General features: G+C 45.3%; 9 protein-coding genes across 11 annotated transcripts; 5 read left to right on the forward strand and 4 right to left on the reverse strand.

The window, feature by feature from the left end:
• Positions 1–217: 217 nt before the first annotated feature.
• Positions 218–878, reverse strand: LOC117592338 (UPF0587 protein GA18326). The gene is made up of 2 exons (XM_034286032.1): positions 567–878; positions 218–513 (listed from the first exon to the last, which is right to left on the reverse strand). Exons 1-2 carry the CDS (start codon positions 817–819, stop codon positions 275–277), a joined length of 492 nt encoding a protein of 163 aa, XP_034141923.1. The 5' UTR covers positions 820–878; the 3' UTR covers positions 218–274.
• Positions 879–1,124: 246 nt separating this feature from the next.
• Positions 1,125–1,599, forward strand: LOC117592341 (COP9 signalosome complex subunit 9 homolog). The gene is made up of 2 exons (XM_034286034.1): positions 1,125–1,273; positions 1,359–1,599. The coding sequence occupies exons 1-2, from the start codon at positions 1,196–1,198 to the stop codon at positions 1,503–1,505; spliced, it is 225 nt and encodes a 74-aa protein (XP_034141925.1). The 5' UTR covers positions 1,125–1,195; the 3' UTR covers positions 1,506–1,599.
• Positions 1,596–3,084, reverse strand: LOC117592336 (F-box/SPRY domain-containing protein 1). The gene is made up of 3 exons (XM_034286030.1): positions 2,566–3,084; positions 2,137–2,501; positions 1,596–2,064 (listed from the first exon to the last, which is right to left on the reverse strand). Exons 1-3 carry the CDS (start codon positions 2,871–2,873, stop codon positions 1,970–1,972), a joined length of 768 nt encoding a protein of 255 aa, XP_034141921.1. The 5' UTR covers positions 2,874–3,084; the 3' UTR covers positions 1,596–1,969.
• A 116-nt stretch (positions 3,085–3,200) lies between these two features.
• Positions 3,201–8,674, forward strand: LOC117592333 (transcription factor Dp). Of its 3 annotated transcripts, none has more exons than XM_034286025.1 (10): positions 3,201–4,022; positions 6,286–6,440; positions 6,501–6,543; positions 6,638–6,702; positions 6,771–6,829; positions 6,897–7,230; positions 7,302–7,537; positions 7,613–7,695; positions 7,752–7,835; positions 7,904–8,674. In XM_034286025.1, the coding sequence occupies exons 1-10, from the start codon at positions 3,941–3,943 to the stop codon at positions 8,056–8,058; spliced, it is 1,296 nt and encodes a 431-aa protein (XP_034141916.1). In that variant the 5' UTR covers positions 3,201–3,940; the 3' UTR covers positions 8,059–8,674. The 3 variants fall into 3 exon arrangements, with proteins under 3 accessions (XP_034141916.1, XP_034141914.1, XP_034141915.1); XM_034286023.1 differs by having other exon boundaries at positions 3,202–4,022; positions 6,501–6,567; XM_034286024.1 differs by having other exon boundaries at positions 3,204–4,022; positions 6,501–6,567; positions 6,900–7,230.
• Positions 8,675–8,838: 164 nt separating this feature from the next.
• On the reverse strand, positions 8,839–11,348 carry LOC117592334 (probable peroxisomal membrane protein PEX13). Its single transcript, XM_034286027.1, has 3 exons — positions 10,468–11,348; positions 9,969–10,198; positions 8,839–9,820 (listed from the first exon to the last, which is right to left on the reverse strand). The coding sequence occupies exons 1-3, from the start codon at positions 11,103–11,105 to the stop codon at positions 9,393–9,395; spliced, it is 1,296 nt and encodes a 431-aa protein (XP_034141918.1). The 5' UTR covers positions 11,106–11,348; the 3' UTR covers positions 8,839–9,392.
• A 96-nt stretch (positions 11,349–11,444) lies between these two features.
• LOC117592330 (WD repeat-containing protein CG11141) lies at positions 11,445–14,271 on the forward strand. Its single transcript, XM_034286021.1, has 4 exons — positions 11,445–11,749; positions 11,871–12,155; positions 12,215–13,296; positions 13,358–14,271. Exons 1-4 carry the CDS (start codon positions 11,531–11,533, stop codon positions 13,884–13,886), a joined length of 2,115 nt encoding a protein of 704 aa, XP_034141912.1. The 5' UTR covers positions 11,445–11,530; the 3' UTR covers positions 13,887–14,271.
• A 1,124-nt stretch (positions 14,272–15,395) lies between these two features.
• Positions 15,396–19,123, forward strand: LOC117578676 (inositol-3-phosphate synthase). The gene is made up of 5 exons (XM_034264302.1): positions 15,396–15,751; positions 17,170–17,868; positions 17,945–18,187; positions 18,249–18,716; positions 18,793–19,123. The coding sequence occupies exons 1-5, from the start codon at positions 15,623–15,625 to the stop codon at positions 18,946–18,948; spliced, it is 1,695 nt and encodes a 564-aa protein (XP_034120193.1). The 5' UTR covers positions 15,396–15,622; the 3' UTR covers positions 18,949–19,123.
• A 2,345-nt stretch (positions 19,124–21,468) lies between these two features.
• On the forward strand, positions 21,469–27,379 carry LOC117578678 (dihydroceramide fatty acyl 2-hydroxylase FAH2). Its single transcript, XM_034264304.1, has 4 exons — positions 21,469–21,607; positions 22,958–23,331; positions 26,504–26,731; positions 26,788–27,379. Exons 2-4 carry the CDS (start codon positions 22,984–22,986, stop codon positions 27,274–27,276), a joined length of 1,065 nt encoding a protein of 354 aa, XP_034120195.1. The 5' UTR covers positions 21,469–21,607; positions 22,958–22,983; the 3' UTR covers positions 27,277–27,379.
• Positions 24,292–25,965, reverse strand: LOC117578677. Its single transcript, XM_034264303.1, has 5 exons — positions 25,807–25,965; positions 25,267–25,717; positions 24,902–25,206; positions 24,684–24,842; positions 24,292–24,623 (listed from the first exon to the last, which is right to left on the reverse strand). Exons 1-5 carry the CDS (start codon positions 25,862–25,864, stop codon positions 24,457–24,459), a joined length of 1,140 nt encoding a protein of 379 aa, XP_034120194.1. The 5' UTR covers positions 25,865–25,965; the 3' UTR covers positions 24,292–24,456.
• Positions 27,380–27,545: the final 166 nt, after the last annotated feature.

Here is a 27,545-nt window from a genome sequence, read left to right on the forward strand (position 1 = left end):
CTACTAGAACGCAATCTTACGCTGTTCTTTCTCATTCTGAAATCAAAGTGCCGGCATTAAAATCAATACAACCACAATGCGAGAGAACTGTCGTAATAAGCGTGAAACTCTCCCTGCTCTTGCACTCAGAGAAAGTTGTGTTCTTTCATTTTCTGTAAAAAATGAGTCACTTGTCTGCTTGCAAAGAGCACATCCTATTTCTGTTGTTTTCCGAGAGTGAGAGCGTATTCCACGTATTTATTCATAATATTGAATAAAGAGAAACAGTCACTGATCACTTCTTAAGCTTGACGAACTTTGAGGCAAACTCGTAGACTCCTACGGAGTTGTTATTCTTCTGGTCGTACTCCACCCAGTCGTCTTCCGATAGATCGACATCCTCAAAGGACTGGCCATTTTCGGAGGAGAAAACCTTCCATCCAGAGCGGGGGGAGAAATCAACAGGTTCCAGGCCGCGGCAGTCAAATATGACGATGGTCTTAAGATTTCCACTATCACCCGCTGTGTAAGGAACTGCAGAGACAGTATCAGTGATTGGACTGGCAGGATAATAGATAGACACTCACCGTTCGACTTTTCCACAATATCAATGCTGTTCTCCCGGCTGCACATTTTGCACTTCATGAAAAAGTTAAAGCCGGCCGCGTTGCGAGTGTCTTGCTGCACCCGCTCCGATTCGGTTATGTCGTGCCATTTGTCTGACTGCTCGCCGCAGTTGCTGCAGGTCAACTTCACGAAGAATGAATAGTCTGGATGGCACGTCTCTATTTTGTCTATGTTCTCCAAGGTGGCGGATATTTGGAGTCCCACGCGCACCATTTCTGCAATATTTATTTGATATTTGAAGGTGCAAACAGCTGTTTGGCGATGCTGCCAGCTTAGTTGCTGCTCAGCTGCCACTATGTAGAAAAAATATCGATCCGTTCGATAATCGTTTGAGAGAAATAATATGATGAGAAAATTAAATGTCTAGAAAATTATTTAGACAAAACTTTAAATAAAAGCAAATCTTCTTAAATTGTTCACCAATGTACTCTTTTTAGCTTATGTTAAAAAGATTTCGATATATCCATGGTTTGGCAGCCAACGCTGCATCCCTGGTTTTCTGCGGCAGCTGGCTTTCCCTCCCTGGTTTTCTGTCAAATTTTCACAGATTTTGGTATAAACAAATCATTAAAATCCAATCCAACCAGCAATGGATCTTAATATGAAGCCTTCACTAGCTGCAGACGAGATGTTTTCGGAGGGTCCCGGCTACATGGAAATGGATGAGGTGAGTTTTAACTTTAAAGCCACCAACGAAGAGAATATCCAAAAAAACAACTTACAAATGAATTATACTATCATGCTCTTTACAGTCGGGCGGAGCTACTGGCATGATGATGGATCATCTTCCCACCAATGACAAACATGTGCATGCCGATTTTTACAACAATTTCGATGATCTGTTTGATGAGGACAATTGGGCCAAAGTCACGCAAACTGCCGACAATCCCAAACAGTAGGTTAAGCACTGAAAGTTTGTACGTTGGGCACACCCAATTGGGACAGACACATATGTGGGCGTATAATTAAAGGGATATGTTTTAGTTTAGTTCATTATTCTGTTTTATTTGGGCAAATGTCTAGGATCGGGATGTACATACAAACATTGCTGAATTGGTTGGCTGCTATAATATAGGTATTCATTTGGTTCGTATAACTAACGTAAATATTGCCGTTCGAGGATAGTGCGGTGGTGGATTTGAACTTTGGCGTGGCGTGGTATAAACTCAACAAAATGCTTAATTTTTGTACAAAAAAGAACCTAGAAACTATATTTAAGATATCAAACTGAGTCGCATGTGGAATGATTAAAAACATAATCGAGAGTACATGTACAGATAAAAGATAAATCTATATGGATCCATTAAATTTGTTAAACAAAATGTACGCAATTAAGGCTGCACTGCATCTGCTTATGAGATAGCTATCCGTCTAAGGGGGTGCCACAATAGACCATAGACACCTCAGTGTTGCCATAGACAGCAGATACTGTGGGAAAAAGCTTTTTATCGGGCAAACCTGAAACCAGACACGAAGAATAGTTGGCAATGAACATCACAAATCAGTAAGAGAACCACCAGATAAGCTCACCTCGAAAGGCCACGCCCAGAAACTCGTAGTTCTTCTCAAACGATAAAGTATTATCATCACAGTCCAATATGACGCGTATCCGCTCTCCCACCTGGTATTTGGGCGCATTGTTCAACAATGGATAACCTCCTTGCATGTCGCCGTTGTGCAGTAGATGGTTCTCGACCAGGTTCCAGCCCCAGCTCTGATCATCGGACCCCAACAGGGCCACATAGCCGTGGCATTGCAGGGCTGCCTCCTTCGTGGATATTCCAATTACGGCTACCGTTCCGAGGGGACCCTCCCAGATCACTTCCCAGGCATGGCGTCCGTGTCGAAAGCCGATTTTTGCCCTCGCAGCATCTGTGCTCTGAGCCACGGGGTTCCTAACAACGAAGACCAATTTGGTTTGCAATAGTATTGATAAAGACCGCGACCAAGCTGTCTTACCGATGCAGGGTGAATCCATTCGGCTTAATGTAAACATTGCGCGAGCAGTCGCTGGGATTCCAGGAGTGAAAGAACGCTCGCAGCTTTGTCTTGTAGGTGGGGACGGGCGACAGTAGCTCCGACTTGGTGACTTCCTTTGGCAGCTTGTTCAGACAGTGCCACCGCCAGACGTCGCTGTTCTCGTCGTTTAGGAAGTGGAACCAGCTTTTGCACACTTGCGAACATCGGCCCAAGTCGTTGAGGTCCAGGTACGAAAATACTACCTCCAAGACATTATAATTGCACAGAGCTGCCACACGATCGACCATTTTGTTGTTGTCTGGAGTCGATGTGTCCCCGCTCTGCTTTGGCTTCTACCGCAAGTGCTATAACTCCTTTAACTCGGTCTTGTTAAATCTCCGTTGGTGTTCTTCTCGTTTTGTTATTGTAGGCTAGCTTAACCATTTTTTTTATCATCAAATTTCTGCTTAATTTATTATTTGACTCGCGGTGGGACCGTAAAAGACCTGGGCGGAAAATACCAGTCGCGGAACGCAGTGTCGGCATTGTTTACATTTTGCGGACAGTGTTGCGAGTCGGTTCGGGAACCAGCTGCTTGCAACACTGAGCTCGATTGATGCGTAAATTGGCGCGCACTGTCTGCCATTTCATTCGCACCCGCACACAGGCCTGCTCTGCCTTTCCCACATGAAAACGAAAAAGCAACGACTTGGTGGAAATTTTGTGCATATCGTGCTCCGTTAAAAGTTACAAATTGTTCGAATCTAACCACACCACGCGAGAGAGTGCATTTCGAGGAATCTTTTGCGATATTGTTTGTGAAAATCGAAGTGCGTTTAGTAAGCGAAAATCGCCATCGAAAATAGGCACCAAAGCAATTTTGCGGCCGCCGCTGTGTGTGTGTGACAAGAAAAAATGCTCTTGTGCTGGAAGTGAACAAAAATGCGCTCGCGCTCGCCATTTTGACTCGAGCTACATCGAATATTGTACCCATTAATACCGATCCCTAAGTGAATAAAAGTCTAGGCAAAGACCGAATTTACACACGTGTTTCAATAGTGCAGTGCAGTGAAAAATACACACAAACTACGAGCACAGCACTCACACTTAGCCACCTATACACACGTTGCGGCTACGTGCTTTTTGCTATTCAAGACTTCTTTTTTTGGCGGCCCTCTAGGAGCTGACAGCCAGAAAAGCAACGCAAAGCGAAGCAGTGCTGTGGGGAGTGAGTGGGCGAGAGGCAACAGTCGGCTATCTGTGCAGGGCACCGGCCATAGCGGCAACGTCGACACTATTGCACCTGCCTACCTGGTTGGTTTTCTATGAAAGGAGTGGAACACACGATAACAATAACAACCAAGCTACTCCTAAAATGGCGCATAACTCTTCAACAGCAGCAGCGAGCGGTGCAGCTAAAACGGATGAAGTGAATTTCTTCTTTCAAGATGAGCACGGTAAGTGGGGGGCGCCAATTTCCCTCCCGTATCTACATATCTCGTTATCTCCTCTGTGACAACAGAAGAGCCTTGAGGGTTCTCCCATATTACGGGGAAGGACTTCGAGGCTGCGTTGATTAATGAGCATTCTATTTGGTTGTGTGTGTGTGTGTGTATTATCAGGGGCAGAGGAACGGAGAAGCAGTACCCACACACTCTTGCACACGCACATATGGAGGCGGGCGCTATACGATACTACAAAGTTGCATGCGGAGCGTAAAACGCCATCTTTTCTTTTTCGTGTTTCTTTTGCTGACAATATTCATCGTTTGATACTCTTTTGGTGGCCGAGAAGCAAGCAAGGACAACTGAGAAACATTAACTTGCAGAACAGGATAAACAAAATAAAGTAAAGTAAGGGAAAAGCGGCATAGAGAGAGCTTATTTAGGTGTATGTACCAAAGTCGGTGTATTCTCTCTGCCCCCACCCCACCTTCCATTCAACTATCGCCCAGTTGGCGCGCTCCCTCACACACACATTCATGGGCATATTATTCTCCCACTTTTATTTTATCGGACAGCCAACAGCTGATTGCAGCCCAGCCGCAGGCGGTCGTGGAAGCGCTGCTATACCATCTACCACATTCAGTATGAAGAGCGTTTTGCATTATAAACCTTCAATATTTGCTTTCACAGCCATGATAATCATGCTTTTGAATAACAATTGTAGCAAAAGAAAATTTATAAAAACTGCGTGACATTCCGCAATGTGTCAAGCAGTCAGAAAAAGACGGCGCGGTAAAGAGAGAGCCAGAGAACAAGGCTAGAGACAAGAACAACAATGCCACACACACAAATACATAATCGCTTTGGTAAAAAAAACGAAACCCCCAAAACGGGCAAACTTCAAACATGTGTAAGCGTGTAGCGACTGGAATACACGTGTATGTGTTTGATGCTTGCATGAATGAGCATCGAACCACGGTCCCACTACTAATTACAGTGAATCCTTGCGCTTCTTCAAAACGATTTTATTTTTTTTTGTATTTTTGTGCGTTGTATCAGAAGGGTTAATCTAGGACAAACATTTCTAGAATTAAAGTTAGTCGATCTCCAATATGCCCCGCTGGCTAACCCAAGGCGTGTATGCCTGTAGTTAAGCCACTGTGTGCGTCATTTGAAGGTTGGTTGCGTTCGTGTGAGAGAGTGAGAGAGTTGGCAGATATTTTTATTCGAAGACATTCGCGGGTTGGCTTGTTCCTGTTCTGGGAGTTTGAGAGCGTAGGCCCTAATTTGGTCTCTCCCTTGACCACTCGCTCTGTTGTTATGGTTATGCAAATATCAGGCGACAGGTGAATAATTATCATATCGAGCGAAGCTGATGTAAAAAAACTTGAATTGCTTAGAAAAAGCCGGTTACAAAGGTAAAGGTGGGAAACCAGGGATACATGCAACTAATTTGACCCCATAGGTTTTTAATTCTAATTCATAATTTTTGAACCCCTTTAGGATTTCATTTATCATTTGCTATGATATTATGTATCAAATTCCAACCAAATACCAGATAACTTTAAAATATGAGTCTAACTACGACTGAAAAAGTAGTGAAGACGAGCGGGAAAAGTGACTAAAAAACTATCGATATCAATGATATCTAGAACTCCACCACTTCTCACTTATACCCTGCAAAAATGCATGTAAAAATCATGTAGAAAGTCCATTTGGGGACGTCTCCGAATCCCTATCGAATGCAAATTCATAATCTGTTTTAAATCTAATAAAAATAAAAAAGAATACCACCATGTCTCGATCTTGAATACAAAAGAAGAGACTTTTGGTTCAAACACTACATACTTAATGTGTTATGTACCATGAACTATATATTGAAATATAATATACAACAACCCTAAGCGATCTGGTTGCGGGTTGTTGCTGCATCCGTCCATGCCACAGGAGGTGATTTCCACAGAGTGAATACATGATTGTGTGTGTGTGTGTGATAAACATATATGCGGCCTATTCTGCTTTGGAAATATGTGCTTTCGCTTTAATTTTCTGTTGTTGCAGTCGTTTTCAGTTGCGCGCGCTCGTTCTTTCCACTTTGCTCGCCTCACAGCGAGGGCTGCACACCGACGATAATCGAATACACACACACAAACACATGCCAATGATGTGTTTGATGTGTATGCCTGTGGTGGGGATATTGACACAATCGTGTTATCAAATATATCTTAGTTCTTTGGAGTATATCCAATCTGAAAGTGCATGTATCTACTTGTAGGACAAATAGCGACAATGCGCAAGCCGGCACAAGTGAAATCCGAAATGAATAGTGGAAAGTCTTCGGTGGTGTATGCCACTAGCTCTTCCGCGCGCAACAGTGGCAATGGCAGTGGCATTGGCACCGTTGGACGCATGGGAGCGTTCAGTCAGATGGTAAGACTACTTTCGATCGTAGAATTTCCTCGCCTAACTCACGATTCCCACTCTTTACAGGGCACCACAAATCAGGGACAGTTCATCCGACTGCAGGACAACGGTAAGGTCATTCCAAAAACAGAAAGTAAGCCACAATACACACCCAACCCAACCTATCGGTCGGTACTCATGCGTTATCCATTGAACAAACACAGATACTTCATACACAACTGGATCTGCACAGAAGGGCGCCAGCGTGGGCGGCGACACGTACGACGTGGTAAGTAGCGCGGCACTCCACTCCCACTCCATGCGGAACTAATCGAATGTGTATTCCTGAATTAACAGATAAAGGAACGCTTTGTGAGGTTTACGCCAAATAATCCAATCAAAATGAAGTCAAAACTGTAAGTTTCCAGAAAAAGGAGAATGCCTCACCGAAACGAACTAAACTGATCGCTCTCTTGATCCAAATAGCCATGCCATACAGAGCAACATGCACTCAACGTCCGCCTCATCCTCGTCAGTACAAAGGAAACGCAAGCCGGACAAGGCCGGCAAGGGTCTGCGCCACTTCTCCATGAAGGTGTGCGAGAAGGTCCAGGAGAAGGGCAAAACCACATACAATGAAGTGGCCGACGAACTGGTCAGCGAAGAAATGAAAAACAATGCATACGACAGCAACTGTGATCAAAAGAATATCCGACGTCGTGTCTACGATGCGCTCAACGTACTGATGGCAATCAATGTTATATCTAAGGATAAGAAGGAAATACGCTGGATAGGACTGCCCGCCAACTCAGCAGAGGTAGGACAGAGCGAGTCAAGAGGAGTCCTTGGAATATGTTCACTAATGCTACGTCCTTGTCAACTCTTTAGCAATTTCTGGCGCTGGAAGAGGAGAACAGTCTCCGGAGGGAGCGCATTAAACAGAAGAACGATATGCTGCGCGAAATGATCATGCAGCATGTAGCATTCAAAGGCCTAGTCGAGCGAAACAAGAGGAATGAGAGCCAGGGCGTGGTGCCCTCAGCAAATGCATCCTGTCAGCTGCCGTTCATCATTGTGAATACGCACAAATCGACCAAGATCAACTGCAGCGTGACCAATGACAAGTAAGTCCAATATTTCTCAGTTCCCGCAACATAGTTCCACTCTAACCATCCACTGCCCCTGCCCCTATCATTTAGGTCCGAATACATCTTCAAGTTCGACAAGACATTTGAAATGCACGATGACATTGAGGTCCTCAAGCGTATGGGTTTCTGTTTGGGTAAGTAATCTGTAATCAGATTGTAATCAGTAATCTGATTGATTTAACCATTCTAGGCTTGGACAAGGGCGAGTGCACGCCCGAGAACATTGAGCGTGTGAAGACTTGGGTCCCACCAAATCTAGCCAAATATGTGGAAGGTAGGTTTCATATTGGATCAAATTCAAGACAAAACACACGTGCAACACCTTTCCGTTTCTGCCTTTAGCGTATGGAGCAGGAAAAACTGGCGAGACCATGTACGACTCCGACGACGAGGATGCCGAGTTCACTGTGTACGATTCTCAGAGCTTGTCACAAAACACAACACAAGGTCTCAAGCTGGAGCTGGACGATGATGAGCTGGAGGATGACATAGATTGAGCTGACGATGCCGCTGACATTGCACATGCAATGGCCGATGCGGACGGGGATGCAGATGCTGCGGATGCTGAAGATACATTTAGTTTTACGTTTATCAATGCTTTGCTAGGTTTGCCGCGACCCCCACCACACGGTTAAACTTGTCGGCTCGCCTACACAACTCTACCACCCTCCAACCCTACACCGCCTCCCAATCACCCCACCCACACAGTCGGTTTTGTTTAACTTTCAATAAGACTTTATTAAGTTATACAATATTGCTATAATTATCGTATAACCAACATGGGGAAACTGAACCATAAATAAATGGTTTTGCATACGCATTTCCCCCTTGTATCTTTGAAGATTTATGTTTAAGCTGAAAGGAAGTTTTTAAAAAGTAATTTGCATAGTTAAGCGGAGTGTACACAACACACAGATTAAGCAATCCCCCAGAAAACGAAAAGAAAATGTTATTTCTTAGTTGTTACGAGTACGAGTCTCCCCTTTGCCGCCTCTCCTCCTTTAAATTAATAATACTAAAGCGAAAGCGATCATGTTATGGGTAAATTGTCTCTGGATAATACAATGCACCCCAATTTTAAACAACCAAAATGAACTGCAATTTGTTTTGCGAGTAGAACAAAACGAAGAACATCCCCCAATACATATGTAATATGTTTAATTCTACCATCTAAAACAGTGGGAACGTCCCATGACATTTGACAAAGTAAAGGCGATGGGATGAATGCAAAATAATCAACCTACCAATTTAGCAATAAAATAAATACAAGCGAAATATAAATTTTCAGAATTTATACAATCTTCAAGTGGATACAAATACAAATTACAAATTAGTAGAAAAGTCAAATAGAATGCGTTTAAATGTAAGTGTCGAGCATGTAGTTGTGTAACAAATCGAATAATTAATAATGATTGGATTGCATACAGATGCACGCAATGGGAATAACTGACAAACGAATCGAGTGACGAGTTAATAAAGTGAATTGCATATTGTAAAATATGATATAAACATAGAAAACCTCTACACTTTTCTTCGCCCTATTTGCATACCCCTTTCAGAAAACCCGAGGAACGAGTTTCTAATTGAGGTTGAGTTTTCTCACATTTGGCGATCACTTTTGGAAATCAGTCGTGGAACTCCTGGTTTGTTTGTAGTTTAATTTAGTTCATTGGGATCGGACCGCAGAGCAGAGCAGTCTTACACACAAATTCAAAGGCCTTAAATGGAAATATTCTTACAAAAGGCGGAAATTATCTTAAAATACAACAGGTCAATCGAAGATACTTAAACTACACAGAGGGCCAGGCCAGGCCAGGCTGGCTGGAACAACTCAAGCGAATCCCTCTTCAAATGCCGCTGTTGAGGGTGGGCCAAGGGGCGCCTGTTGCTGGGCAGCCAGGTTGAAGTCGTAGTTCATTTGTTGATCCAACGGCGGTGCCGGAAAAGCACCTGCAGACAGATTCATCAGCTCTGGTTGCGGTTGTGGCTGTGACTGTGTGTGCTTCACTTGTTCTTGATTTTCCTGCCGAAGTTGCTGTGGCGATTTTACATAGCTAATAGGTATAATGCCTGAAGTCTGGCCATTCGTTGTGGCCAAGGCCCAGCCGGTGTTGAGCAGGTTGAGAGTCTGTTGGATCTCGCGGGGGGCCACCTGGAGCGACTGGCCGGCACTCAGCGAAAGTTCACTCTGATTGCGTCCGGTGAAATCGTATACAGCATTGGTGTGAATCGGTGCGATCCATTTGGATGGATTGCGGGCTGCAAAAATGAAAACATACAAGAATTATACCCAGGGCTTATCTCGACATTTCGCACGGCTTATCTCGGCCTGATTACTAGCACATGGCCAGATCAAAGTGCTCGTGATTAGATAAAGCAAGTGTGCAATGTGCATAAGGCGGCGTACCTTCTTCCTGGGCCGTGTTCGTCACCGTGCCCATTAGCTTCATGATCAGATAGGGGGCTGTGAATATGAAGCTGATGAAGGCTAATACGGGCCAGGGCGAGGTTCTTTTTCGCGGAAGCTGTGGCCCTCCTCCGGCCTGACCATTGTTCTCGTTGAGAGCGTCGGCAAAGGCCCTCTTAAAAGCCTCCGAAGAAGGATCCAAATTCGACAATCGCAGCCAGAAGAGAATTCTGCAAGCATTTACATTTGGGTAATGACAATGTTCAATTTTGTTTGTCGTAGAGAACGGTCCTTAAATATTTATGTTATTTTTGGTACATTATTTTTGTATAATAATATTCAAACTAGCAAAGTTATTTAAACATGTCAAACTTCAATTCAACATTCAGCTCTGAGGACGATGTGCCAGCGCTCTGCCAAAGTTTACAGCAAGTATCCGGTTTGACGAACCAGGCAGACGCCGTGGCATCCTCAATCTATTTTCTATTTTGCTACTCACTTTCTGTAGATCCACTTCAGACCACGGAAGATGGCAAATGTCGTCCAAAACTGCGCAAAAACACTGCGCAAACGTCCAAAGTTAGCTGCCACGCCGAGTATGGCCCGAAATGAGCTTGTTAGCGCAAAGAATGTCGAGTCCAGCATGGAGGCAATGTTTCCAATGGCCGATACCAAGGACTCTATACTCTGGAACGCTGGGCGCGAACTTGCCTCGGCCATCTGGATAAAACGCTGCTCCGGATCAATGCCACCCATAGCACCCATGCCGCCAAATCTGTTGTAGCCTCCGCCAAAGTCACCGCCATACGACCTGAACGGAGCTCCCCAGCTGCCACCAAACTGGCCTATTCCTCCAAATCCACCGCCAAACCCTGCTCCAGTGTTGTAGCTGCCATAACCTCCAGCGTAGCTGTTGTTTCCATATGCTCCGCCGTATCCGTATTGGGTCTGTTGAAACGGCGACTGTGGGAGTGGTGGGGCGAGGCTTGGTAGAGCGCGCACATTACCGGCGTACGGTGTACGCAGCACTGCATCTGGCGGAGGCCCACTGGAAAATCCAGCTCCAGCGATGCTCGTCGGCGGCAGTAAAGGTGTCTCGTTGATCACAGCGGTTCGTAGATTATTGTTGTCGGCCATGGCGACGGCTGAAAACTGTCGTGTGTAGCTCCGCCGTTGGCAATGGGCTTTGTGAACTTTACCCCAAACGACGAGCAAGGGGGAGGTTTGCTTTTGTTCTTTTATCTACGCCAGTCGTATACAATTATGTGGTGCGGTGCTGCTGTGTGGTGCGAGAGTGGCTGCTACTTTTTTACCACTTCTATTTTCGTATAACACGGGCCCGACGGCTATTTAAAATCTTACTTGTCGAATTTTTTTTTTTTAATAATAAAATGTAAAACATATCTGATAGACATTGCTATCGATTGTTTCTGGTGCTGCCAGATGTGGCCTTTTTCCAGACACCTGGCAGCTCAGCTAGGAGTGTGTACTTTTTGTTGACAGCCGGATTAGATTGGGACAGAATTGTTTGTTATTCGCATTAAGAACCGAGCCAGCTGAGAATGGCCAACAGCAAGGAGTTGTGCTCCATACGGGAGTGGGCGCCGCTAACTGATGTCATCGATCACATTCCGGCACGACTGCAGCGTGGATTCTTTTCGGCCAATCTCAATTTAACTTGCGTCGATGGAACAAACGAATTCCTGGCAGTGGGTAGCGATGCGGGCATTGTATTCTGGTACAATCGCCAAACGGGCGAGATGCAGAAGCTCAAGTCGGAGGTAATCTATGACTCATGCTGGCAACCCATCTGAATGGCCCATCCCAATCCCATGCGTGTCGTTTAGTCATAAAGTCGGCTAACGGTGGCGTGTGATTCCCCCGCACACAATTTCGTTCCAGGTTGCCACACGCATTTCGTGCGTGAAGATAGTCAACTCTGTGGAGTACATGGTGGCAGCAGGATGCGCCAATGGACAAGTCAGCATATTCCAGATACAAAAGGAACTGCCCCAGGACTTGGATTTGGTGGCGCCCTGTACGCGCAGCAAACCCATCGAACGCTACACCATCCGCGACCTGCACCGGTGTGTGGTCAGCTGCTGCGAGTGGTCGAAGAATGGCATGAAACTTTTCTCCGGCGACCGTCAAGGTGTTGTGGTGCTAACGGAAATCGACTATCAAACGGTGGGTACAATTAATTGAGCAGCAATGGAACACCAATGACCACAGTTTTTCCCATCCAGCACCAAAGCAAATCCGTGGAGATCCTGAGCGAAGCTTATGAAATTGTCCAGCTAAGCTTGCACCAGAGCCACCTGCTAGTCGCCACACTCTACCGCTGTATTGTGTGCCAGCGCGACGTCCATACTGGACAGTGGCACATCACCCAGGTGGGCAAGAAGGATCGCAAGCAGCTCATCGACTGCGGCGGCGTGTTCTTTAAAAAGTTGTCGAGCAGCCAACCACAACTCATTTGCGGGCGGCCTGGTATGCGCTTCTGGATGGCTGACGCCTTCGGAAATGTGTCCAAGACTATTCTGTTTAAGGATGCTGTGCTGCGCAGTCCCACATGGGAGATACCCATACTAAACCCGAAGCAGCGCAGTGACCCATCCACAAGGCCACAACTAGCCGTTCCTGGAGAAGAAGACGGAGAAGTGCCCTACGTGGCTAGCAGCTATTTCCGTCAGTTGTATCTGTATGATGGCCAGGACTCGTTGCTGGTGACCCACGACGATACAAATTTGTATATATTGAACATGGACCGCCTCAAGGTAGAGGCTGTGGCGCGAGGGTTTCGCAAGATTCTCGACTTTTGTGTTTACGGCAAGGAGATCTTTGTGCTGGAAGGCGAGCGCTCCCTGCTGCGACTGGCTCCACTGCCGGAGCCGCCAAACAAGACGGCGAAAGTAATATTTAATCCATTGATGCCGCCGCCAGTTCCAGTCCTGGGCGCCTCACACTACTCCCAGCTGGAGTCACCGCTGGAGCTGCAAGCAGAGCCCCTGCACAGTGCCGAGGAATGCTTTGAGCTGCCGCCTGTCGAGAAACTCGATCTGAATGTTCCTATTGAGCTGGCCGTGGAGTCGCCGCTGGCTCAGCAGAACCGCCGCCTGGATATTTTTCGTCGCATTGGCGAAATGGACTTCGAGCAGTCCATAGTTCACACCACAGGCACGACCTCCAGTAGAAAACGCAAGCCATCCGTTGGCAAGCAGAACAGTGGCTTGGGCGTCGTTGAAATCGGTCACGAGACGCACGAGCTGAAGCTGCCACTCACTAGTGCTGCCACAATAATGGAGGCCAGCTACTGTCAGATGGAGAAGTAAGTATTAAGGATTTATCCTATTTTTGTGCACCAAAGATATCTCTATAACCCCGTGCAGCAATGGCCTGGCTTCGCCTTTGGATTTGAAGAGCGCCTTTATGGAACATCTGCCCGACGCTCTCAGCCCGACCACACTGCAGAAGACCGTGGCGGCCAAGGCCAAGTCTCTGGCTGCCGAGCTGGACCTGCCCGAGGTGCACCTGGCCCCACTCACCCAAGAGGAGCTGCGTGCCGCCCATGCTCAGACGACGCAGCTGACAGAGTCTTTAATCAGCTGCTACCCCACCCGACTGGAGGAGGCCAGTGTTCAGACCGTTCCACCAGGAATACAGCCAATCGACGATTACAATGCGGGCCAGCCGATAGACGGGATTCGTGCGTCTGCTTCGCTGAAGCCTAAAGTAGCTCCTCTGAAGTTTGTCAAGAGCAAGCCGAAAGCAACACTGACCCTGCAGGATAATCCGGACGAGGAGGAGTACACAAGCTTTCTACCCGACTTTCGGCGGGCTGGAGACCCGTTGAGAATGGAAACCCCAGCAACAAGCGATTCCAACACGTCCAGCGAGTGGGAGTTTCTGGACAATTAGTTGCAGTATTACCCATAAGTAATAAGTGTATCATTTGCACTTGCTTTCATATTATTTTTGAGCACATTACACGCTTTTCTGTGGCTCCACTCAAAGAAATTGTTGTGCGTATTAGAGTGTGATTATCGTGATTTATTCATACTTTTTAGTCGAATTAACACAAGTGTACATAACTTAGCATAAGTAAGCCCACTATTCAAAATTATAGCCTTTCCGATATGTAGGCAATACTTCAATAAGCACTGTCAACTTATCCTAATTTTAGGATATTTATATTATTCCCTATGTCCGACTCACTCACACATTCGAATGCTTTAAGTATTTTATACATATATCTACATGCATCGCTTTGTAACACACAAAATACAACTATTTTATAAAAATGCAATCGTGGTATGTCCATTCAAGTTGAGGAAAACCCACGCGACAGGAAGTGGATAAGGGTTCCATTGGAGGAAATGATACGCCTCCAACGAGAGCATGTGCCTGATCTGGCGATAGACCCAGACCAACAGGATAGGATCCATTGATGCACTACGGCTCTCATTGCGGTTCTATGGAAAACTTCTGAAGTGGACACATACCGATCAGTTGACGGTGATTGTTATGCAATCCCGAACCAAACCACAACTTGGGCTTATCAAAAGAAACCAGACCCACCATATTTATTAAGAAACAATTCGTAATTTGAACTCGGTTTGCATTCAATTGACTGTAACAATGGAAAGTTTTTCATTTGTAAGATTCGCATGTTTCTGGAAGATTCTAGGAACAGGAAATTGTATTGGGGAGCCATTAAGAGGGTCATTTCAAAAGTTTTAACCCCATGACAAGACTGCTATGCATTAAATTCCATTACTAATATGTTCAACAAAGTTCTTTAAATTAGTTAGCCAGTCCATCAAAAGAGACATTCTGTGGATATTTTTTTCTGATTGATTTGTCCAATCTTGACACCATCACTCTCTCATTTTCCGTCAAGAGGGAGAGAGATAGAGATCTAACCTTTTATTATTACTATTTCCTTTAATACATGTCATGATCTTTTGGAAGGGTTCGTGGCCTGTGCTGTGCTGATTGACATGACCAATTCGCACCCACATTTACACACACACACACAAATATGCAGCAAATGTTCTCTTTGCAGTCTTTACAGAGCGCGGGAGAGCGGTGTTAGTCAGCAAAACCCGGCACATGGTATTTTCATATACAGTGGCTCCCAGTATAAAAGAAACAGAGAGCTTTTCAAACTTAAAAGTTTCACAACTTCTAACATACTAAACCTTTTACTCCAAAAACATTTAAAAAGGTTAAAGCTTGTTTCTTTGAAGATTTTTAGCTGCAATGGAAAACAAATAAATGTCTGGTTCACTTAAGCTTTGCGCTACTGTACGTATGTACACCTTCCTTGCGTCAGACAGAGAAAGCGAGAGAGAGAGAGAGCGCGAGAATCGCAGAAATTTTGTATCACATTTCTATAAAAGCGGCTTCCAATCCCGTTTGGCAACGCATTCGCCTTCATTGCCTTCAGCAGAACATATTCCAGTCAGTAGACCCATTGGATTCCCGCGCATGCAACCCGGCAGCAAGTGAGGAAAGAATTCCTGTAACAAAACAAAAAACAACGCGCTAATTGATAAAACCAAGTGGTGTGGGTGTGAAAATAGCCAAAAGAACAGGAAGAAAAAGAATCAAAGTCACACACAGACGCAAGAACATTGCATTTTCTGCTGAAAATGAAGCCCACAAATAACTCGACGCTGGAAATCATCTCGCCCAAGGTGCGGGTGGACGATGACTTTATTGAGACGGACTACGAGTATCAGACGTCCCATGTGAAGCGTACCGCCAGCGGACAACTGCAGGTGAGCTAATTTGTGTGGAATTATTGATGGGTTAACAGAACAGCATAGAAATCAATGACACCAGTTGCCTAAGTATTTCTTGAGTTTATAAGCTCTTGCAAATACAATGTGTAGTCGAGTGCACTCGTCATCATCTTTCAAGAGGTTCATTTTCTCGTGTGTACATTAAATTCCATCTACTGACCTTCACATTGAACTTGCCCGAGTTCCAGTCATCTACAGCTGCACAGACACATACTTACAGCCGTGGCTATTTGCTTAGGCACAGTGGAAATTTTCCATTGTTTAGACAGGGGATGGGAGTGTGGGACTGTGTTCATAATGAGTGATATCCAATATGTGCGCTTCCGATTAGGCGTAGTCCGAAGTGGCGTGGGTGGATGTGTACAGTACACAGTCACAATTACAGATTATTGATTGCTCGAACAGTTCCAGAAAACAGCTGTTGATAAGCCCTCTGCTGATACCCGCCACTGTGGGTGGCGTGGTTCTACGCGCGCAGGCGCCGTTTGGTTTCGATTGTTGTCGCCCCTGTTGCTAGTGGACTGCTGCAGAGCAAACAGAATGGAAACTCGATTACCCCCCTTTCTCATCCAACAACTGTGGTCGTCGTTTGTGCTTTTTTTACATCTCACACCCCTTGCAGGAGGGGGAGCACTTGGTGCATGTACATACGGCGGCGTCGCCTTATTCAAGGTCACTGATAGACAATGAAATGCTCGGGGAACTTTTGCTCTTAGCTGCCCAAGAAAGAGCAACAGTTTCACGTGCTGCTTGGGGAATATCTACATACATCTTTCGCCTCTTCTCTTTCGCCAGCAAATGATAATTATGCCGGCCGGCAAGTGAGTTGACAAAATTCTTCCCGGACTTTGAACGAACAAGTTGATAAATAATTAATGCAATCTTCGTTCTGTATTCTTTGTCGATTTTATTTTTGGCTCAAATCAAAAATCGCGTTGTCTTATAAAATAAAGAAACAACAAATGAAAATTCTGATGTTTGGGCTTTAAAATACCGATTCTTTATTTAAATGTGAATTTTTAATGTTTATAAGAGTAGAGTAAAAAAAAAATTAGGCAGGAAAATGGAATTTCACTCTTAATTTGCTCAAATTAACAGAGCTTCCATTGTTATTTTGTATATTTATTATTATTCTAACCCAATCATATGCACAATCAGTATACTCCTCCGCTGTGCAACGGTAAACGGTATCGAAATCAGGTTCGGTTCGTCGAACGGTAAGCAGAAATCAGGCGATCGCATAATTATTAATTCATGCTGGGACGTGACTTGGGTGGCAGGCCGATAAAACAAGAGATAACGTGGCTGGTCTGGGGACCCCTGGTGGGGCTGAACGGGCTGGGCTTGGTGTAGACCAGAAACTAATCAGCGATTCCGTCGTCTGATCTTTGCAGGTACACCCCCAGACTACGGCCCTTAAGATACGCACTGGTCGCCAGGTGCCCAAGCTGGGCGTGATGCTGGTGGGCTGGGGTGGCAACAACGGATCGACTCTGACCGCCGCCCTAGAGGCGAACCGCCGCCAGTTGAAGTGGCGCAAGCGGTCGGGCGTGCAGCAGGCCAACTGGTTTGGTTCCATCACCCAAGCCTCGACCGTGTTCATCGGGTCGGATGAGACGGGCAGCGACGTGTTCGTCCCCATGAAGGAGCTCCTGCCTATGGTGGAGCCGAACGAAATTGTGGTAGATGGCTGGGACATTAGCAATCTGCACCTGGCCGACGCCATGGTTCGTGCCGAGGTCCTAGATGTGGCCCTGCAGGACCAGCTGTACGAGCAGATGGCCAAACTTAAGCCCCGTCCATCGATCTACGATCCGGACTTTATCGCCGCCAACCAGTTGGATCGGGCCAACAATCTCATCAAGGGCACCAGACAGGAGCAATACGAGCAAATCCGTCGCGACATCCGCGACTTTAAGCAGCGCACCGGCGTCGACTCGGTGATTGTCCTCTGGACGGCCAACACGGAGCGGTTTTCTGAGGTGCAGCCAGGTCTGAACACCACCAGCCAGGAGCTGCTTGCCTCTCTGAAGGCCAACCATTCGGAGGTGTCGCCATCCACGATCTTTGCCATGGCCAGCGTAGCGGAGGGTGTAAGTATTTCAGTCTTTGCCTGCTCCTAGTTCACGAAATGTGACCTTTAATTCAATCTTTTTGATACCCGGGCAGTGCACCTACATCAACGGATCGCCGCAAAACACCTTTGTGCCGGGTCTCATTCAGCTGGCGGAGGAGAAGAATGTTTTCATTGCCGGTGACGACTTCAAGTCCGGCCAGACCAAGATCAAGAGTGTGCTGGTCGACTTCCTGGTTGGTGCCGGCATCAAGCCCGTGTCCATTGCCAGCTACAATCACCTTGGCAATAACGACGGCAAGAACTTGTCTGCTCCCCAGCAGTTCCGCTCCAAGGAGGTAGGTCGATGATGATCAGTTCACACACAATCCTAACAATATTCCACCCCCCCGTCGGCAGATATCCAAGAGCAATGTGGTGGACGATATGGTGGCTTCCAACAGGCTTCTCTACGGCGCCAACGAGCATCCCGACCATGTGGTTGTCATCAAATACCTGCCCTATGTGGGTGACAGCAAGCGGGCCATGGACGAGTACACTTCCGAGATCATGATGGGTGGCCACAACACTCTTGTGATCCACAACACTTGCGAGGACTCGCTGCTGGCCACACCCCTCATTCTGGATCTGGTCATTTTGGGCGAGCTGAGCACACGCATTCAACTGCGCAGTGCGGAGAAGGAGTCTGCTCCGTGGGTGCCATTCAAGCCGGTCCTTTCGCTGCTCAGCTATCTGTGCAAGGCTCCCCTCGTTCCCCAGGGATCCCAAGTCGTAAATTCGCTGTTCCGCCAACGAGCTGCCATTGAAAACATCCTTCGCGGCTGCATCGGACTGCCACCAATTTCTCACATGACATTGGAACAGCGCGTGAGTACACACAGAATCCTTGAAGAGTTTCCCTGCCAGTACAAATATTACATCTGAATTTTGGTTTTTTCTTCAGTTCGACTTTGCCACCATCACGAATGAGCCGCCCGTAAAGCGGGCCAAGCTATTGGGCCAGCCCTGTGCCGTGGAGTCCACCGCCAATGGTGGAAAGCTGCACGCCAATGGACACAGCAATGGCACCAAAGTGGCCGCCAACGGAAATGGCCACTGAAGGGCCACCATTCGCATCCCACCCATTGAAACGATTTGTGTGTTGATAAGTATATAACTTTGAATATATATATGGTTTTTGATGGATACATTTCAACTTAGTTTTAAGCTATTAATATACTGGAAACATTAAAATAAAGCGGGCTTATCGGAATAAAGCCCAAATATTCCAATAATTCAATTCAATTCAGGAATATTCCGAGACGGACCTACAGTTTAAGCTCCACTGCACAGCTTAGAACAGTTTTAGTAACATTGCAAGAAGCTCACTGTTGGACGTTTCGCTGATCTGAAGGGACGTGACTGCATGCCCAGGATGTACTCTCGAAACTGGTGTCGGCTCTGCAGCAGGACTACTCAGCCCAGGACCAGGAGCCATACAGAATTTACACAAGAGAGAGCGAACGGGTTAAAGTTGAAAGCGCATAAAAGGACGGAAAAAAGTATTAAAAGTATTTATTTTCGATATAGAATTTCAAAGTACATGGCGGTAATTAATGGAATGTAATAGGAAGTAAATGTTAAGATCTTCAGGCAATGTTCTGGGCAGGGAGTTGATAAATCTTTCGAAGTAATTTTGTATTACAATGTATTATTTGAACTTGCCAACAACAGGTCCGGTCTCCGTCGCTCTGCTTCGATCGAATCGTATGGTATTATGGGAATCGGTGGTGGCTACAATACATTATGTTCTCTCGATTGCAATTCGAAAACTCTTGAACTTAATCTCTAGTTTGTTCATCGATCAGGGATCATATTTACTAGTCGAAAATTCCATAAATGCCACCGAAGGCATCCGGAAAATAAAAACTAAGAAACCGCCGGAAAGTATGCATTGGAATTGGTAGTAACACCCTGTACTCTTTGATAAGACGAGCAGATCCGTTAATGTAGAAAATCATACCGATGACTCTATACCAGGGCTCGGCACCCATACAATTAACAAGCCGTTTTTGCGTTTGTGTGTGAAGACGCACGCAAAACGGAACATTTTACTATATTGGTATTGGTACGAATCACTGTATACGCGTGTACGTGACGGCAGCGCCCTGTTCTATACCCTTTATATAGGGCCGTGCCCAGCCCTGCTCTATACGTTCGGATCTTTAAGGTCTTGGTGCTTCTTACGAGCAAATGTGAACAAATGTATGCGTCACTAAAGAATCTATATCTTTGGTATCGTATTGTATTGTTGTTGGAAGTAATAGCTATGTACTTTAGATAAGTACGAGTTTTGTGCGAAAATGTGAACTCATAGTACAAACGTTACACCCAACTATTTATTGTAGATTCTTAGCCAACCCGAGATAGTACTGCACTACACTGCACGTTTATCAGGTTTCATATGTATATCTAAGAATATTCAAATGGCATTAATGTTTGTACCATCTAATGACAGTCACTCCCCCAACATCAGTCACTCTGCTTTCTCAATAATGCACTAGTGGGATATTATGAAATTATACTGAACGGTTTCATTCGGTTGATTGATAGTGATATGTTTAACGTATTGGATTGTAATTAGTTGACCGTTTGACCATTAGCTATCAAGGAGAAGTCCAGCCACTGCAACCAGCCAAATGGAATTCCTTGCCAGCTGGACTTGGGCTTGGCCCTTGGCGCTTCAACGTCGAGCTGTTGGCACAGACTGACACTTTGGCGTTCCCAGGTGTGCGTGTGGCGAGTATGCTGCCCCGACACCTCGAGTGGACTCATAAATTAGCGAGAGAACCAGCGTATTTCCATTAAAAAAGGAATTTAGATGGTGCGAAGAAATATTTCATCCGGATTAAATGGGTCAGGGCAGTGGTGAAAACTATATTGTAATGGAGATTTGCCTTTTGTCTCCCTAGTTCTGAAGCAAAACTGGGCTGCGCCTCGGTTTAGGGTCAAATTCAGAAGCCATAGCTCTGTATCTGCGGTTTCCCTTAATCAGCGAGGTGGTTGGAGTTGGATTGATTGGCTTTCCCCGGGGGGATCGCTACACATGGTAGACATGATTATCTCAACACAAATCGAAAGATATTTGCTTTCATATCTCTCTCTGCCTCTGGGGTTGAGTCACTTCTAATAACCGAAATCAAAGTTCCTGGCCCATGGTGATTCATTTGGTATTTACCTTTAGCATAGCTCTGCCAATACAGATAACGAAGCTGCTTCGAAGCGGTAGCCTCCGGGTGGAGGACATCCCAAATACAATAGTTAACCTGCCGGTCGCCATCGAAAATCTACATGCGAGCACATCAGGTATGTATTCAGAAATTTGGAGCACTAGGCGATAGTAAATTTGTTGTATATGTTATGTCTTGCAAATCGCCAGATAAGACTCTTCGGTTGTGTGCCAACACCATCCAACGCACTTTCACTTTATGTGGCCGGGAGAACTCAACTGGACTAACTAGCTGGTCCCGAAGACCTAATCTTATCGCTTATCGGCGGCGCTCGGGCCCGGCTATCTTCTGGCAGAGGGAGAATTATATTGTTACCTCGTACACCACAATAGTGGTACTAATAATACCAAACGGAGTACACGCTGCAGCGGTGTCACTGTCGGCTTAGGTCTGGGTGGGTGGCTCTGTAGTTTAGTTGTCAGTTGCGTTGCATTGCGTGCGGTCGTGGGTTCCCACATTGTTCAAGGAGCTCGTCCGGCCACTTAGCTGGTGTGTCTTTAATAAATATATAATTCTCTAATGGTGAAGTAGTCTTTTAAGTGAACAAACACTCTGCAAATAGTTGTGGCTCTTCTGGCGTATTATCTATTTATTTATCCCGTTCAGGTCCGTGGCGAAATACACGTAAATAGTGCATAGTTACCCTATCTCAAGAAGGAACTGTTCAATAACTATTATAATGATTAGAACAACACTGATAAGATAGTGAGACTCACCCTTTGACCGGTAACCACCAAAACCCACCACAAGTACAGAGTCATCAAAGTTATACCCCCATATACCCATACCTGTCGAAACATCAGGACATCAGAGTTCAGTTAATGAATCTGCACATGAAATGAGTGTATACATGAGTTTGTAGAGTTTCATTGTTTGTTGTCGTTCAATAGGGTCTGAGCTGAGAGCAGAGCAGAGCATAATAACGTAGGGAGATATGGCATCTGCTAGATAATGCCAATGTTGTATACATGTCAGATAACACTTTGGCTATTCAATCAAAGGTAACGCAGACGCACAGGCCGAGCCGATCGGTTGAGTCAGACAACCTGTGCAGCACGGACACCTGTCCGTGGGTGCCTGCCGTGGGCTTACCCAGGCCGACTTTGACAAACGACCCGACAAACTCGTCCTCCTTCACACCAAATCCAGGCATTTACAAGCTTTACCAATAGACCCAACCCCTATATGATATCAGTATTATGATAAGTATGTACATACATATGTACATTTATTTACTCATATATGTAGGGTACACCTAGTGGAAGAAGTGTTATGGCTACGTTTAGTTTGGCGCGTAGACAGAAACAGAAATCGCGAATTGCAAGGAGAATGGAAATGTCTGTTTTAATTCAGTGCTGCGCTCATCTCTAATCTGAGGAATGCAATGAAACATCTGGCACACTCCTCAGTTGAGGAATTCCAAGTTCACACGGGCGGCTCTAAGTGCGCCAATTTAATTATATATAGATTACCCACTCTGCATATGTATCCTGCAAATTGCTTTTCGACTTCATGGTCGAAGCTAGGCCATCAATTAGATCCTTTACCTAACAATTTTCATAAATATTTTATTGTAACTGCAGTCCATGCCCCAACATTTATATAGTAGAAGCTTTTGCTTAGATTAAAGGGAAACAACATGGATAAATATTTACTGAAACTAACTACATTTTAATACATGAATTTAAACGTGTCTGATGAAGCCGATAAGTCGTTCAACAATATGGTAACGTGTTCTACAATGGCACGCAAAGTAATTATTAAGCTGGAAGCTGGGAGTCTGTGCAAATATTGGGAGCCATAAAGTGTAGTCTTGTCTGACCGCGTTTTGCATTTCAGTTCCAATCGAATTTAACCCCATTGCAATGGACACGCCCCAGGGATCGGAGGCTGAGTTTATCGTGAAATACCGCCAGGAGTACTATGACTTGTCCAAGTTCATGCACAAGCATCCAGGTGGCATAAACACGCTTAAAGGCCTCAATCAGGCCGATATGACGGCGCGCTTCATGAAGGCCCCACCACACTCGGATGCGGCCATGTATCTGATGAAGGAGTACAAAGTAAAACCGGAGGACACTCGTGTACCCAAAACCAAGGCTCGACATCAGGCTCGAAGAGTAGACAATGGCCAGGACTCACAGGAGCAAGAGCAGCATCAGCCGAGGGAGCCCGAAGACAAAAACAACAATCAGTTGGATGAGAGCATGGAGGTGAGTTCTATTTTTAGTTTTTAGTTTTTATACCCGGTACTCAAAGAGTAAATAGTGCGAATAACGGTTGTATGTAACGCACAGAAGGAAGCGTTTCCGACCCCATAAAGTATATATATTCTTGATCAGCATCAATAGCCGAGTCGATAGAGCCATGTCTGTCTGTCTGTCTGTTCGTCTGTCCGTCTTGTTTGTCGGCTAGTTCTCAGAGACTATAAGAGCTAGAGCCACCAAATGTTGCATCCAGACTGCTATATGCTCACACTGAAACCAAGCCACGCCCCCTTCCGCCCCCACAAAAGGGCGAAAACCTCCCAAATCTACAGTTTTGAAGATAAAAGAAAACTAAACTTTCCGTAGGAAATGGCCATATCTTTCAGATCACCAAATTGGGATCCGATCGGATCATTATTATAGCCACAATGGAGAAATTAATTTCCAGTGGCTAAACTCACCCTGTCCCGCAGCTTTTGTTGCTCTTTTAACATTCTCTCATTCACACTCTGCTTATGCTTCACTCGGCCCCTGACTCTGCCCTCTCTCTGGCGTTGACTCTTCCGACTTTTAACCAAGACGCAGTTTTTAACCCTAGATGGCGCCACTTTCGAAAAATTTGCTGTGAAACCTATCGGTCATTATTGCACAGAATGTGCAGATCATTGGACCATCAAAGTTGCTAACAAGAAATTTTCATAGATGGCGCCACTTTCGAAAAATTTGCTGTGAAACCTATCGGTCCAAGAATGTACCAATGTTATTGCTGTCTTAAATATCTCATAAATTGGAAAATATTAACTGATCCAATTTGTTTGATGCATTTTATTTAGTAGGCTTTTACTACGTGTTCTGTAATGTGAACGATATCTAGTGGTTGGCGATGTCTTCTACATCTAGATGTAGTCCTGAGTGCCGGGTATAAAAGTTGTGACGCGTAAGAAGCGTCTCACACGTCCCTTCTCGTTAAGGTCAAACCGTTGTTTTCTTTACTAGGGCTCATAACTTATCTTAAATTTTGGTTAACACAAGACTAGATTACATTTCATAAAAGACTTCTTAAGGCACATGTCATAGTTCATAGTTTTTGGAGTATTCATGGCACTAGCAGTCAGTTGTTTTCAGTCGGAATTAGGTACATTTGCTAGAACTAATGTACACCTTGGGCTTGGAGTAGACGCGTATCTTCTCATCTACGACAGCCAGCTCCTTGTCGATTTCGGACTTGCGGTTGCGCACCCGCAGAGTCTGTGCGGTCATGGGCAAGTGATTCAACTCACTGATGAGACCATCGTAGCCTGTCAAGCAAACCAAATTTTTTAGAAGTTCAAAATTAAGAAATCATTTGTAAGACTTACGCTTCTGTGCGCTGTGCAAGTGGTCGACACGTTCCTGCTCCGGGAGCAGAATATGACCGCGTGGGCAGTCCGGATCGCGTGCATCGGCAAGCTCCTTGGCAGCGGCCTTTTCGCGCTTCTCCTTCTCCAGATACCGCGGAAGACGCAACTCATCGCGTGCTGTTGAAAAACAAAGCTTAAGCAACGAACGAACCACGTGTTCCTTCATATATACTCACAGCCCAGCTTGTGCTCGCGGCGTTTCGATGTTATGGACGCATTTGATTCCACTGTGGCCACTGTATAGCGGCTGCGGGCACTGAGCGGAGCCTCCTCATCTGAAGTGACTTCAGTTTTTACACCATCATCTGGGGCCAAGAGCATTGTGTTAAACTCATTCACGTTGAAGCGATTCTGCTGTTTGCCATTTGTGCGAGGTGACAGCAGATCCTCCTCTTCGTTGTTATCGTACCGATTGGAACGTCTGTAGCCGTTGTCGTATTTATTGGAGGGTTCACCCATCATAGATCCATCAATACTGCATCTAGAAAAAGCAAAAACATGGTACGTTAGCGTGTGTATTGCTGCTCCTGTCTCTTCTTACTTTTTCAATGCATTTGTCAGGTATAGTTCATCGGTAATGTCCTCCGTCTGTATGGCAATGCTTGTGGAGCTGCGCTGGGTGCCGCAAGAATTGCATCGTTCTGAGTAATTGTCCGGCGACTGTGATGCCTCCACCGACGGGGCATAGAAGAGAGGACTGCGCTCTTCCAAGCCTTCAAAACGTTCGCCAGACTCTGAAGCACATGCGCCCAATTGGTGATGCGAACGCGAGTTGTTCCGGTTGCGTGTTAGACTGGTTTCCTGAGTGTTTTGTCTGGTTACCGGAGGCCGGCCTGCTTTCGATTCTCGTACCTCGGAGCCTGCGCGGCGCATAGGTGGCATCCATTTGGGACGCACTGGTTCCTTGGCTGCCATTTTTTCACTTGTTGTTTTCTCTAGCGAGCGCAAGCTCACTTTATTTTCCTTGAGAAAGTTGCGGCCCTGAGTAGCACCTGCATTCAGAAAAGAAGACACAATATAAAACCCAAAACAAAATGTACCACGGTTGCCATGACCGTGAAAATTTCCAGAAAAATCTTACGCGGCACTGAAAAAATTCCTTTCAGCGTGGGTATAGGGCGAACTGATGTATTTGACATGATCCAAAGACTGTTTAAGTAAACTAAGTTGTGTTCTATTATATTTATTAAGAAATAAAAAAATAAGTCGAGCTGAACTGCGTCTTTGAATTGCGTGACGGCGGAATTATCGATAGAGTATACCGCAAATCCCTCAAAAATATACCTAAATGTACCTTCCCATTTTAAAAATACACCGTAAATGTACTTATCATAATCTGGAAATTTCGTTGAGATAGATCTCCAGCACAGATTGACTTGTTTTAACATTGAGACAAAGGGAAAATTCCATACGGAAAAGAAAGAAACTCCTCGAGGGACATTTGAAAAACATGCTTATGGGAGTTTTGATATCATTTACTACCGAATATACCTAAGCAAATTAATTTAGGAGATGGACGAACTTCATTGAATATACCATTATGGACCGATAAATATTAAAGGTACAATGAACTCAATTTTGTAGTCAAAATATCCTGAAAAATATATATTATACCTTATATGGTCAGCCTGCTTTGAATGTTTTGTTTGATATTCGATAGCAACTATCGAAGTGTCAAGCCAGGAAAGATAGTAAGATATATGCAGTGCTGCCACCCTTTAATACACCACACATTTCCCGCACTTTCAGTATTCAAAAACACTTGCAAACTATTTCAGCACTTGGTGGACTGGTCAAAGGCCATGCTGCCGCAAATAGCCAACATAACGACATGCTACGATGAGTGGGTGCACAAGCCAGTAGACAGGCCGCTAAGGCTCTTCGGCCCATGGTATTTGGAAATGTTGACCAAGACGCCTTGGTGGCTGGTGCCCACATTCTGGATTCCTGTCATCATGTGGTGTGCGTGGGAGGATATTTACAGCAGTTGGCAAGACAAGAGTCAGGTTAGCATATGGCTGTACAGCAATTCATGACAATATCCTAATCACTAATATTCCAGCTTGCACTTTTCATTGGCTACTTTTTGTTTGGCGTGCTCCTGTGGACATTTCTGGAGTACACTCTACATCGTTGGGTGTTTCACATTAAACTGAAGAGCAACAGTGGACCCTGGATATGCACTTTTCACTTCATGATCCATGGACTGCATCACAAAGTACCTTTTGACCCCATGCGCCTCGTGTTTCCCCCACTACCAGGAGCATTCCTTGCCATGCTTATTTACACTCCACTAAGTTATTTCCTCATCCAACCGCGAATTGTGCTGTCAGGTGCCCTCGCCGGCTATCTGTGCTACGACATGATGCACTATTACCTACACTATGGCAATCCGTCTTTCAGGCATATTGTCCATATGAAACGATATCATTACCAGCACCATTTTACGCATCAGGACCTTGGATATGGTATCAGCAGTCCTCTGTGGGATGTTGTCTTCAAAACGCGCATTCATTTGAGGAAGCTTAAGTACCAACTGCGTTGGTCTTAGCCATTGTAGAGCTTGGTAAGATCTTGCTATTTTAGGACAAATTGTTTAGTTGTAAGAATAAGCTGTAAGATGTTTGATAAAAATGAAAATGTAATGAAGTAAATTATGGAGTTTTAATTCGAATTTCTCGCACCACAAGTGCTGATTCCTAATGGTTTTCTTCCACTTTGGTAAGTAAATTACTACTGGGATCTTTTTAATAAAGACAGGCAGGGCTTGGGCCAACATTAAAGCACGACAATGAATACAAGACAACACAACAACCGAAA

The sequence above is a fragment of the Drosophila guanche genome, unplaced genomic scaffold (assembly GCF_900245975.1).
Source record: "Drosophila guanche unplaced genomic scaffold, DGUA_6, whole genome shotgun sequence".
Classification (NCBI taxonomy): Eukaryota; Metazoa; Arthropoda; class Insecta; order Diptera; family Drosophilidae; genus Drosophila; species Drosophila guanche.

Excerpts from the sequence above, each read along its gene's own strand:
- LOC117592338 (XM_034286032.1), bottom strand. The coding sequence starts at position 819 with ATGGTGCGCGTGGGACTCCAAATATCCGCCACCTTGGAGAACATAGAC. Across the intron at positions 514-566 it reads TATTGTGGAAAAGTCGAACG|TTCCTTACACAGCGGGTGAT; the intron begins GTGAGTGTCTAT and ends CTGTCTCTGCAG.
- LOC117592341 (XM_034286034.1), top strand. The coding sequence starts at position 1,196 with ATGGATCTTAATATGAAGCCTTCACTAGCTGCAGACGAGATGTTTTCG. Across the intron at positions 1,274-1,358 it reads GCTACATGGAAATGGATGAG|TCGGGCGGAGCTACTGGCAT; the intron begins GTGAGTTTTAAC and ends TGCTCTTTACAG.
- LOC117592336 (XM_034286030.1), bottom strand. The coding sequence starts at position 2,873 with ATGGTCGATCGTGTGGCAGCTCTGTGCAATTATAATGTCTTGGAGGTA. Across the intron at positions 2,502-2,565 it reads AATGGATTCACCCTGCATCG|GAACCCCGTGGCTCAGAGCA; the intron begins GTAAGACAGCTT and ends CTTCGTTGTTAG. Across the intron at positions 2,065-2,136 it reads TCTGGGCGTGGCCTTTCGAG|GTTTGCCCGATAAAAAGCTT; the intron begins GTGAGCTTATCT and ends GTCTGGTTTCAG.
- LOC117592333 (XM_034286023.1), top strand. The coding sequence starts at position 3,941 with ATGGCGCATAACTCTTCAACAGCAGCAGCGAGCGGTGCAGCTAAAACG. Across the intron at positions 4,023-6,285 it reads CTTCTTTCAAGATGAGCACG|GACAAATAGCGACAATGCGC; the intron begins GTAAGTGGGGGG and ends ATCTACTTGTAG. Across the intron at positions 7,836-7,903 it reads TCTAGCCAAATATGTGGAAG|CGTATGGAGCAGGAAAAACT; the intron begins GTAGGTTTCATA and ends TTCTGCCTTTAG.
- LOC117592334 (XM_034286027.1), bottom strand. The coding sequence starts at position 11,105 with ATGGCCGACAACAATAATCTACGAACCGCTGTGATCAACGAGACACCT. Across the intron at positions 10,199-10,467 it reads CTGAAGTGGATCTACAGAAA|AATTCTCTTCTGGCTGCGAT; the intron begins GTGAGTAGCAAA and ends AAATGCTTGCAG. Across the intron at positions 9,821-9,968 it reads GAACACGGCCCAGGAAGAAG|CCCGCAATCCATCCAAATGG; the intron begins GTACGCCGCCTT and ends TCATTTTTGCAG.
- LOC117592330 (XM_034286021.1), top strand. The coding sequence starts at position 11,531 with ATGGCCAACAGCAAGGAGTTGTGCTCCATACGGGAGTGGGCGCCGCTA. Across the intron at positions 11,750-11,870 it reads TGCAGAAGCTCAAGTCGGAG|GTTGCCACACGCATTTCGTG; the intron begins GTAATCTATGAC and ends ATTTCGTTCCAG. Across the intron at positions 12,156-12,214 it reads CGGAAATCGACTATCAAACG|CACCAAAGCAAATCCGTGGA; the intron begins GTGGGTACAATT and ends TTTCCCATCCAG.
- LOC117578676 (XM_034264302.1), top strand. The coding sequence starts at position 15,623 with ATGAAGCCCACAAATAACTCGACGCTGGAAATCATCTCGCCCAAGGTG. Across the intron at positions 15,752-17,169 it reads CCGCCAGCGGACAACTGCAG|GTACACCCCCAGACTACGGC; the intron begins GTGAGCTAATTT and ends TGATCTTTGCAG. Across the intron at positions 18,188-18,248 it reads AGCAGTTCCGCTCCAAGGAG|ATATCCAAGAGCAATGTGGT; the intron begins GTAGGTCGATGA and ends CCCCGTCGGCAG.
- LOC117578678 (XM_034264304.1), top strand. The coding sequence starts at position 22,984 with ATGGACACGCCCCAGGGATCGGAGGCTGAGTTTATCGTGAAATACCGC. Across the intron at positions 23,332-26,503 it reads AGTTGGATGAGAGCATGGAG|CACTTGGTGGACTGGTCAAA; the intron begins GTGAGTTCTATT and ends AAACTATTTCAG. Across the intron at positions 26,732-26,787 it reads GTTGGCAAGACAAGAGTCAG|CTTGCACTTTTCATTGGCTA; the intron begins GTTAGCATATGG and ends CTAATATTCCAG.
- LOC117578677 (XM_034264303.1), bottom strand. The coding sequence starts at position 25,864 with ATGTCAAATACATCAGTTCGCCCTATACCCACGCTGAAAGGAATTTTT. Across the intron at positions 25,718-25,806 it reads AGGAATTTTTTCAGTGCCGC|GTGCTACTCAGGGCCGCAAC; the intron begins GTAAGATTTTTC and ends TTCTGAATGCAG. Across the intron at positions 25,207-25,266 it reads CTGACAAATGCATTGAAAAA|ATGCAGTATTGATGGATCTA; the intron begins GTAAGAAGAGAC and ends TGCTTTTTCTAG.